Source organism: Orycteropus afer, unplaced genomic scaffold (genome assembly GCF_000298275.1).
Source record: "Orycteropus afer afer isolate SDZICR_OR568_19922 unplaced genomic scaffold, OryAfe1.0 scaffold00117, whole genome shotgun sequence".
NCBI lineage: Eukaryota > Metazoa > Chordata > Mammalia > Tubulidentata > Orycteropodidae > Orycteropus > Orycteropus afer.
This window is the reverse complement of record NW_006921704.1, coordinates 55,062-66,280: the sequence shown is the minus strand read 5'-3', so window position 1 is coordinate 66,280 and position 11,219 is coordinate 55,062. Positions and strand designations below refer to the sequence as shown.

The following is an 11,219-nucleotide window of genomic DNA, read 5'->3' as shown; positions in this document are numbered from 1 at the left end:
TCCCCAGCACTCCTGAGCAATGTCCTCACTTAGGTCTACATCAGATGGAATGTCCTAAAAGAACCTAGAAAGTCATGAAAATTCCTATGGTACCTTTTATTTTAAGTCATCTCTCCCAATCATACTCTACTATCAATTCTTAAAATAATTTTTATTTTCTAAACATGAGTCTTTCGGGAAATAGTGCATTTTGCAGAGAAATATAACCAATCTATTTGGTGATCTTAGACTAGTTTATTAATTGTATCAACACATTTTATAGGGTTTTAAATATCCAGACTAGACATTTTCTCAAATTGCACTTAGTGACAATTAAGCACACACACAATTCAAAAATAGCTGTAGCACTTACAACAGATACAATGTTTTCAGTATAGCCATAAAGGAGTAAGCTATCTAAAGAGAGGGCCAATTAGCATTTCCTGGAATATTTTCCTACAGAAATCAAAACAATGTTAGAATTGATTTAACATCCAATATATACATGATATTTAAAAATACTGTATCCAGAAAGAGGTCCCTCTTTTCCCAGGATGTGTTGACAATCGCTAATACTTGATAATTTTCATAAATTCAATAACAACTTTTAAAATGGCCTACAACAATAAAAACACAATGCTGCAAATACTTTGCATGTTATGATTTTAACTATTTGCATGGACATCGTGAATTGTTTCAAGTGCCTCTTACAGACTTGCTTTAATTTACAAAATTGACTGAAGTTTAAGGAATAAATTTTAATAATCTCATAGCACAGTTTGAAAGAACTATATATTTTTAAGATATGGAATACAAAACGGAATACTGAGAAGAAAATTCAATAATGCCTTGAATGAACTATGAACTCAACATAAGAGGGCCCAGATATGCCAGAACATGAAACTATGAGTGAAAGGCCAGTTTTCTCTACCTTAGCACTAACTTACTGGGAAATCCAGAGTAAGTGTGTGAACTTTAATTTCCACTTATATATAATAAACTCTTGGGACTTGGTATACACTGAGATGTCCTTGAGTTCTAATAATTTGTAATTCTACTTATGAATAGTTTTCTGATAAGCATGCATCTCATTCTTAAGTTTACCCAAGGGAAGATTTCAATAAATGGACTGAAAAGAACTCCTGGTAGCTCTGACTTTGGTACATAATGACCTTATAACATAATATTTACTGAGAGATCCACTGAAGAAGATATTCTGGATCTTTTAGAAGTTATAAGATGTTTTTGGTTGACTAGAGGACCTATTTCAAGGGTTGTTTGAGTAACTGTTTTTCTTTGCTTGCTCAAGGTCCCCACTTGCTCTGCATCTCACTACTGAGCAGATGGCCTGTTGAAAGTTGTCTCCAACCACCACATAAAGTAATAGGTTTCCAAACGTATTCAGGGCAGCTAGTGGTCTAGAAACGATGTAGGCTTCATGGATCTGATTCTCAACTGAACAGCTGATGGAAAGAAGGCGAGATTCAATCCGAATGACCCTCAAGATATGGAAAGGTAAAAAACATATGTAAAACACAAGGAGTAGCAGAATGGTTAGCCTCCGAGCTTTCTGTTTAAGGCAATTGCGAGTTTGAGGTCCTTGGGTTAGGGTGTAGATAATCGTTGTATAGCAAAGTGTCACTATGACCAAGGGGAGGCAGAAAGTGGTTGCAGTCAAAATTAGATTGTACCACTTGATGGCTGTGAGGTCATCAGAACTGCTGAAGTCCAGACAGGCAGATCGATTGGTCCTTGTGGTTGACGTGATGAGAAATGTTATTGGAATGACAGCCATCAGTGAAATGACCCACACCACACCACAGGCTACCACTGCCCATCTGGTTCTGTGAATGGAAAAGCAGCTCATTGGGTGGATAATCACAAAGTACCGGAAGATGCTGAAACAGGTAAGGAAGAGGATGCTGCTGTACAAGTTGAAATGGAAGCTGAAGCGGATAAACTTGCACATGAAATCCCCAAAGATCCAGTTTTCACCACTGGCATAGTAGTGAATCAGGAAGGGGAGACTGGTTAAATACAGGAGGTCTGTGCAGGCCAAGTTCAACATAATGATGGTGCTGCTTTTCCAGGGCCTCATTTTGAAAATATAGGTGGAAATTGCTACTGCATTCCCTGGAAAGCCCACCAGGAAGATGATGCTGTAAATGACAGGGAGGTAGTGCATCTTGAGTGGGATTTTTTCATCAGTGCAATTTCCAAAAGTAGCTGCATAATCGAGGAAATCAGAAGCATTTGCTAAATTGTCTAGTGGCTCATTCATGGTTGCCTCCTTTCATCTTTCAAGAAAGTAAGAGAGTTCAGTTTGACAATACAAATTGATGGAAAAGTAACTCCCTGATAAAGGAAAATAGAAAACATTAATGATATGGTAATGAAAACAATGATCTACTTTTAAATGAAAACTGCTCTGACATCCTAAATTTGCCACTTCATTCTCTTTAATCTCAAAAGACACCCTGTGAAGAGATTGAATTTCTAAGAAAATGACTATGGGGCAAGTTACTAAAGACATCTAATAATAAAATGAAAGTTAAACTACTATGAGAATTAAAATGAAGGATTGGAAAAAAGCTACATGTGTCTTTGGAGAACAATCTAGCACACTTGTTGTTTGAACAAGCCATAAGGTATCATCAGTTAGACACTTAACAATAACAAAAACAACAACAAAAAAATAAATAAATAAAAATCCCAGTAACACCAGTTACTGTTGAGTTAATTCTAACTTACAGTGACCCCATGTGTACAGAGTAGATTTGTGTTCCATAATATTTGGAGGGCTGTGACCTTTCGGAAGCAGATCAAAAGGCCTGTCTTCCAAGGTGCTTCTGAGTGGACTCAAATCTTCTGGTTAACAGCTGAACATCTTAATCATTTTCACCAACCACAGAAAGTAACAACAAAAATACTTACCATGGATCAAGCACTAGACACTTCACTGTCATGTGGCCTCTAAACATCACAAAGCACTGAGAAGTATTTCTTACTATCTCTATTTTGTAGATAAAGAGACTAAAACTAAGAGAAGTTGTCTTAGTTTTCTAGTGCTGCTATAACAGAAATACCATTAGTAGATGGTTTTAACAGAGATTTATTCTCTCATATTTTAAGAGGCTAGAAGTCTGAATCCAGGGAGCCAGCTCTAGGCGAAGGCTCTCTCTCTCTCTTTCAGCTCTGAGGGAAGGTCCTTGTCATAAATCTTCCCCTGGGTCTCAGTGCAGGGGCCCTGGGTCCAAAGGCCATGCATTTGGCTCCAGGATCTTCTTCCTTGGTGGCAGGAGGTGCCTTCTACCTCTGCACTCCTGTTTAATCTCTTTTATATCTCAAAAGAGATTGACTTAAGATACAGCCAAATCCTGTAGATTGTATCCTACCTCATTAACATAACTGTCTCTAATCTTGCCTCAGTTACATCATGTTGTTGTTGTTGTTATGTGCTGTCGAGTCAGACCTGACTCATAGTGACCCCTCTTGGGTTTCTGAGGCAGTGGCACTACGGAAGTAGATTGCCCAACCTTCCTTCCGAGGAGTGGCTTGTGGGTTTGAACCGCAAACCTTCTGATCAGCAGTCAAGTGCCTGAGGCACTACGCTACCAGCGCTCCCCAGTTACATGATAGAGGTTAGGATTTACCACACATAGGACAATTGCATCAGGTCACAAAATGGAGGATAATGACAAAATACTGAGAATCATGTCCTAGCCAATTTGACACATAATTTTGGGGGACACAATTTAATCCATAAAGGGCATTACACAATCCATTCTAGGTAACACACATAGTAGCACAGCCAAGATCCAAACCCACGTTTTTTGACTTCACAGGCACTTATTTTCTACCTTACCTCCCAATCTCAATTTTGATAATTTTACCAGTTTGCCATAAATAACAGTGAGACTGGAAAGTGTGAAGAAATGAAAAGGCCAAATACTAAAACACATATATTTAATGCATTGAATCATTATATACATGGTAGATTTACTTTTAAAATATCTACTCTTCTTATCCATTTTAATAGCTAACATAACCTGTGTACCAGTATATATGTATGGGCAAGGGGGACAACAGTGCAAGACAGTAGTTAAGGACATAGACTCTAAAGCCAGATTGCAGATTGCCTGGCCTTAATTCTCCAATCAGGTATCTAATAGCTGTGTGTTCCTAAGCAAGTTGCTTAAACTCCTTTTTGATGTTAGGAGGTGTCTTCAATCTCTGCTCATTGTTAAATCTCTTTTCTATCTCAAAGGGCTGGAAGGGGTAGGATTTTAAGTTCCTTCTTACTCATTAATGTTTTCTAAATTTCTGACAGTAAATTTCTGCAATGAGAAAAGCATGAAGATTATTTAAAAGAAGAATTACTTATAATTAGCTTATTATTTGGATGTAAATAGTTGTTGGTCTAATGCATCCATTTACACATTTATGGTGTACCCACTGTGTATTAATTAGGCACTCTGCCAGGTCCTAGAGACACAAAATGAGTAACTCACACAGATGTCTAAGCTCTTATCACAGTCTACTGGGGGAGATGGACACAGAACAAATATTTTAAGAAAATATAACCCTACTTTATGAAGTTTGTAATAGATCAAAATAGCAAGAAAAACACTTAGCACCGGATACATAATGAAACCAAAACACAAAATTCACTGCCATCATGTTGATTCCAACTCATAGTGACCCTACAGGACAGAGTAGAACAGCCCCATGGGGTTTCCAAGGCTGTAAATCTTAGAAACATACTACCTCATCTTTCTCTCATAGAGCAGCTGATGGACTTGAACTGCCGACGTTCTGTAACAGCCAAATGCCACATAACATACTCCATAAATTTTACCAGTGCCAGTTGTCCTGGAGTTGCTTCTAACTCACAGCAACCACGTTTGTCAGAATAGAACTGTGCTCCATAAGGTTTTCAATGCCTGATTTTTCAGTAGTAGACTGACAGACCTTTCTTGTGAGGTGCCTCTGGGTGGACTCAAACTTCCAACCTTTTGGTTAATAGCTGAGCACATTAACCACCATTTGTACCACTCAGGGTGTCCCCATAAATGCTAGATTGTTGTTATTCTGGCAAATCCTTTGGTGAATGAATGGTACAGGGATCACAAAGAAGGGAGGGAACAACTACCTGGAGAATAGAAAAGGACAGTAACAGAAGGTCACTGATGAGAGAACAGTTAAGCTGATCATAGCAAAAGAAAGGATTTTACCAGTTGAAGGTAGAAGAAAGGCATTCCAGGCAAAGGGAATAGCATGTGCAAAGGCACTGAGACATGAATGCATTCAGAAGGTCAAATTCAATACCAAAACCATTGCCATTGAGTAGGTTCTTACTCAGCGACCCTCTAGGAGAGAGTAAAACTGTCCCAAGGGTTTCCAAGGCTGTAAATATTTACGGAAGCAGACCATCTCATCTTTATCCCTTGGAGCAGCTGGTGGGTTCAAACCACCCACCTTTTGGTTAGCAGCTGAAAGCCTTAACCTCTGCACCACCACAGCTCCTTTCAGGGGGTCAGTGCAAGCTCTAATTAGTTCAACATGGCTTTTACATTAGGGAACACTGGGAGATAATGCTGGAAAGAGAAAAATAGCTACTACTACTGATAATAATAATGCCTCTCATGTGCAAAGCACTATTCTTGGTGCCTTACAGAAATAAATTCATTTTCTCCTCATAACAAGCCACCATCCATCTGTCACTAGAGACTTGTGTAAGGCTAATGCTAACCAGGTTTTAGCAGAACTGCCAGACTAAAATAGACTAGGAATAAATAGGCCTGGCAATCTTAATTCTAAAAATTAGCCAATGAAAGCCCCAAGGATCACAATTGTCCAATTTGGAATTGATCATGGCACAGGACTGGGCAGCATGCTGTTTCATTGTGCATAGGTCCCCATGAGTTGGGAGCCACCTCGATGGCAGCTAACCACAGCAATCCTCACAACAACCCTTTTGGGGAGTAGCATAGTGGCTAAGACACTTGCCTGCTAACCAGACGGCTGGCGGTTCAAACCCACCAGCCACTCCTCGGAAGGAAGGTTGGGCAATCCTACTTCCGTAGTGATACTGCCTCGGAAACCCAAGGAGGGGTCGCTATGAGTCGGCTTTGACTCAACGGCACATAATAACAACAACAACATCATTCCCCCCATTTTACAAATGAGGAAACTGAGATACAGAGAAAACAGTGACTTGCTCAAGGTCACACTGCTCGTCAGTGATAGACCAGGATACAGATTAGGACAGTGGGGCTTCAAAGCTGGACTCCTCAGGACTCCACTGCCCCGCCTCTCACTACAAATAAGAAAGAGCAAAACCTAGTGGTTTCTTGTAATAAAGATGAGTTGGATGTTAATCAATAATAGCTCAGTAAATCAAATATCCTAAATGTATGACCCAGACTAAAATGTATAATAGTATCTACCTAATGGCTAAGAAAGAATTACTGAGCTAATATGCATAAAGTGTTCAGAACAGTCCTGGCACATAGTATGTGCTAATAAGTGGCTGTCATCATTATTACTATTATCTGGCACTAAAATCTACATCAGCAAGATTTTCCTTAGAGTAGTGCAGAGGTATATTTCAGGCCAGCCCAACCTAACAAACCTGAAATTAGCATAGTCTTTCACAATTGACTGGCATTGAATGCACTCATTGCCTATGAGCTGATTCTGACGCATAGAAACTCTATAGAACAGAGTAGAACTGAGCCCATGGGGTTTCCAAGGCTGTAATCTTTATGGAAGCAGACTGCCTCATCTTTTTCCTACTGAGTGGCTGGTGGTTGCAAACTGCTTATCTTTCTGTTAGCAGCTGAGTGCTTAACCATTGTGCCACTAGAGTTCCTTATGGCATTGAATATATTCTCATCCATATTTCATCTAGTCATGGTGCAGATCAGAATGCACTTAAATATTTATTATTACTTTTATGTTATATAATTTGGAAAAAGATTACCCAAGGGATGAGGAATTGGCCGCTGGGCACCTGTAAGTATACTCAAAGGGAGAGGCTAGTGCTCCCTGGTACTTTGTATTACTGATCAAAAGCAAATATTTCTCTCCATTTCAAGCTAATTTATTCTAATTGGAAATATTAGTCATAAAATGTTCACCTATACTTTAATGAAGGTGATAAGAGGTCAGGCACTGCTGGCTGAAAACAGTGTTCTGAGGCTGGGAGACCACAGTGGATGTATTTTTTCTTGTACAAAAAAAAAAAAAGCCTTATTTAAGGAGCTCTGGTGGTGCAGTACTTAAAGCATTCAGCTGTTAACCAAAAGGTCAACCGTTCTAACCCATCAGCTACTCTGTGGGAGAAGTATGAGGTGTTCTGCTTCCCCTAAAGATTTATAGCCTTGGAAACCCTATGGGGCAGTTATAGACTCAATGGCAGTGGGTTTGGGTTTTGGTTTAAAAGCCTTATTTAATCTTTCTGTGACTCCATGAGGCATATAGTGCCCACTTACATTTTCCACTTCTGGGGTTTAGTGAGAAGCTGCTATCCCACTTTTAGTGCATGCTGCCATCTGCTGGCAGTCCTTATAACTGCTTGAATCTGATGAAACCCCAGCACCAGAGACCCCTTGGGACATACATGTCCTACTAATTGTATCAAAAGCCTTATGACCTCAAAAAATTTTTTTCCCTTAATTAAAAATGCCTCCCATTACTGAAAACACATGGTTTCAACAAAAATTCAAAGAAAAAATAATTTTGTCTTGAAAAGATTAAAGAAGCTCATACAAGAATTTGCTGTTAGCTATTGTCAGTCCACTTTCAATTTATGACAACCCCATGTTGAACAGCATTTTCACTGGCCGACTGTTTGGAGGTAGATCACCAGCAACACACAAGCCACCATTGGTAGACAGGGGGTAGCTGCTCATGAGATGAATTGGCCAGGAATTGAACTGTTTTCCCACATGGAAGGTGACCATTCTACCAATGAACCACTACTCTCCCCATTCATGATGCTGTCGTTGCTGTTGTTTGCTGTCAGTTTGATTCTAACTCTCAGTGACCCCATCTGTTACAGAGCAGATTTTCTCCACAGGGTTTTCTTAGCAATTATCTTTAAGTAAGCAGTTCACTAAGCTATTTCTTCCATGGAGTTGCTGGGTGGGTTCAAACAGCCAATCTTTAGGTTAGCAGCCAATCACGAACAGGAGGCAGTAATTGAATAATAATAATAAAGTGACATTCAAGGAGGCCCTGAAGCATCATTTCCCAGCGTTAGTTAAGAGGCCATCAACTTGCTCATGTTATTTCTAGAAAAAAGATGTAAATATTGTTTTAGTAATACCCTAAAGAATTCACCAGAATATTTCATTCCAGTTGGGATTTGGTTCAATACAGAAGTGGAAATGAGAAAAGGAGAAGGATATTCAATTCTAAGCTGCTTGTCTGTTAGCTCTTTGAAGGCAGAGTCAACTCCCAGTAATAGTATATTGGGGATATACTTTTAAGTCACCTATAGTCCAGCTGCTGATGTGAAGAATGTGCTCAGTAAACATTTGTTGAATACATAAAAGAACAACGAGTAACATCAGCAAAATGTATCTTGTGCTGAAAGACTAACGAAGCAACAGCTATTATTTCAAAGAAAATGTTGCTTCTCTTGATGACTTTTAAAGTAATGAGAAAAATTACAATTTCTGACATTGACAAATAAACCCCCATTCATGTTAAACCATGATTGCATCAGGATAAAGTAGGTTATAGATATAAACAACCAACTTACTGTTTTGAGAAACAACGGTTCAACATGGGACTTAATGAAAATAGAATACCCAATTTGTAATGGAGGAGGAGTTGCCTAAGAAATTTAACTTCTCTTCCATAAACCTCACCAAAAATATGGTTTCTGTATACAAAATATGTGTGAAGTAAAGAAGAGCAGATAAAAACCAGCCTGGGCAGTTAACGCGGTGGGATGGGGAAGTTTCTCTCCTCACTACTCCCAAGATCCTGTGCAATTCTCTGCAACTCCCCAGAGCACCAGATGGTCCATAAAGAATTCATTTAAACTAAAGGACTTTAAAGAACAATATGGCACAGCCCTAGGTGCTTTGCTTATCTTTTGCTGGAACAGTGGTACCCTAGACTCTTTGTAAACTGTAAACAATGATCAATAACATAACCATAACATAACCATATTATCTTAACATGGTTATGTAATGATCAATAACAAAACCATTTAAGGGTGAACAAAATTAGTTGTCATGTGAATAAAAGCAAGCACCAATGGTTTGGAAAATCTTTATGAAGAAACACTTATAATTCTAGCTCCCTTCCCCCACTCTGGGATTGGAAATACACTATTATTGTTTATGGATAGCTCCATGATATTAGTGTCTAGGGAACACAGCTTGAGAACCAATACCATAATGCCAGGACACTGATGAACATCACAGATTGGGATCTGAGATTTTGAAGGGTAGAGAAAGCAAAAGCAGAAATGGCATCTACTAAAACGGTAGCATGAACTTAATCTACCTCATTTGGTGGGAACAAAGAGAGATAACTGATGAAATGTGTATCTGTTAATTTTGCAGGAAACTGCATATCCAACAGTGCCCCTCCCCTCCACCACCACCACCACCACCACCACCACCACCACCACCACCACCACCAGCACCCTGGCATTTTCTGGTGCTGCTTCAATGCTGAGTTCAATATTAATTCTCTCCTCCTTTCCCCAAGATGCCCATGGGACTGGGAGGTATAAAGATGGGACACTTCACTTCTCACCTTCCTTCAAAGTCCTTGGAAGCTCCCCTGGGGTAACTTTTAAATGTCAAGAAAAAATCCTGAATAGACCTTTCATTCATAAGGATTCATCTTGATTTTCTATTCTACATATTTATAAAATAATTTTATTTCATATTCATGGAGAACAGACCAATTCTTATCCCAGACAAATTTGTGATCTCTGTGAGTATTGTCATCCTTGATCTCTGAAGAAATTCTCCCTCAGCTTTCTAGATGTCTCTGGGAACTTCCTCCAACCCCTGACATTCAAGACTTTCGAGTAAGAATGTGCAACTCACTTATTCTGAAGACTGCTAAGATGTACCATGATGATAAGCCCCAGAGTGTGACTTTAGCTCTTCGATCTTCCAAAGAATCAAATAAAATCTATGGAAGCTCTCCTCAGAAAAACGCACATATGGACACACAATACTTTTGTATACAGTTTTTAGGTTTAGAGCCAATCCCAAAGCAGTTCTCTAAATCCACAGCAACAGAACAAGACAAGGCAAGATAGAAGAAGATACTTCAGAGGAAAAGATTTTGTTTAATTGTTGGTGGGTACGGGGGTCGGGCTGTCACTGAAAGTTGCTAACACCATTAAGTTCAGTAAGACCAAGTGTGAGCTTAAGGGGGCTAGTGGTCAATCAGAGTCAGGGATGAATCTCAACTTGTTTCCAAAGTACCACAAAGGGCTCCTCACTTGGTTGTGGAAAATCCACAAGGCCCATAGTCTGAAACCGCTCAGGACCTCCCCAAGACAAACTTTTGTCTGCCTTTTATTTTCCCCAAATGCGTGCCCCGCCTCCTCCAGGATTCAGGGTGCTTCTCCTGCCACGGAGAGATGAAAGCTGGAGGCCTCTCCTCTGCCCACTCCTGTCCCGCCCAGGGCTCCTTTTCCTGAACTCTCAGTCGACCCCGCGCCCCCACTCCCGAATTAGCGCAGACCACTCCTGCCATCCTGGTTCTTGGCGGCTCTTTCTTGGCGTCCCTGACCGCGCAGCTCACCTGGCCGCTCCTAGGCGCGTCGGTCACTGGGCTGCTGTGGCGCCCTGGCGGCGAGACCCGTCAGAGGGGACGCGAGAGCAAGACAGACGCCTCCCTAGTGAGTCGCTAGACTGCTCTTGCCCATCCCACCTCTCCACAGCCAGAGGGGTGAGGTGCTTGCTCCTGTGTCTCCGCCCCAGCAGATGGACTGCATCCTCCCTGGCCTGCTTTCCAGGCACAGAGAGAAAGCAGTTCTCTTTCTCAGGTATCTCTGGACGTCTTCCATACTGGTTTGGCGTGAAACTGACCCAGAGAGAGTATTTCAGAGGTGCAAAAACAGCCTGGAATTTTGCATTTGGCATTCCACGCTCCAGGAGGGTTATGGTCTTCTTGTCTGGGTCTAAAAATGTCACTTCCTCACCCACAATTTAGGGCCACTTATCATGGAATGGAAACAACTCAAACCATGGCTT

The 11,219-nt window shown here is 40.5% G+C and overlaps 1 protein-coding gene across 1 annotated transcript; it reads right to left on the bottom strand.

Moving 5' to 3' along the window:
- Nucleotides 1-1,246: 1,246 nt before the first annotated feature.
- Nucleotides 1,247-2,260, bottom strand: OXGR1 (oxoglutarate receptor 1). The gene has a single exon (XM_007943999.2). The coding sequence runs from the start codon at nt 2,258-2,260 to the stop codon at nt 1,247-1,249; it is 1,014 nt and encodes a 337-aa protein (XP_007942190.1).
- Nucleotides 2,261-11,219: the final 8,959 nt, after the last annotated feature.

Bases quoted from the DNA above. Each gene is read 5' to 3' on its own strand.
- OXGR1 (XM_007943999.2), bottom strand. From the start codon at position 2,260: ATGAATGAGCCACTAGACAATTTAGCAAATGCTTCTGATTTCCTCGAT.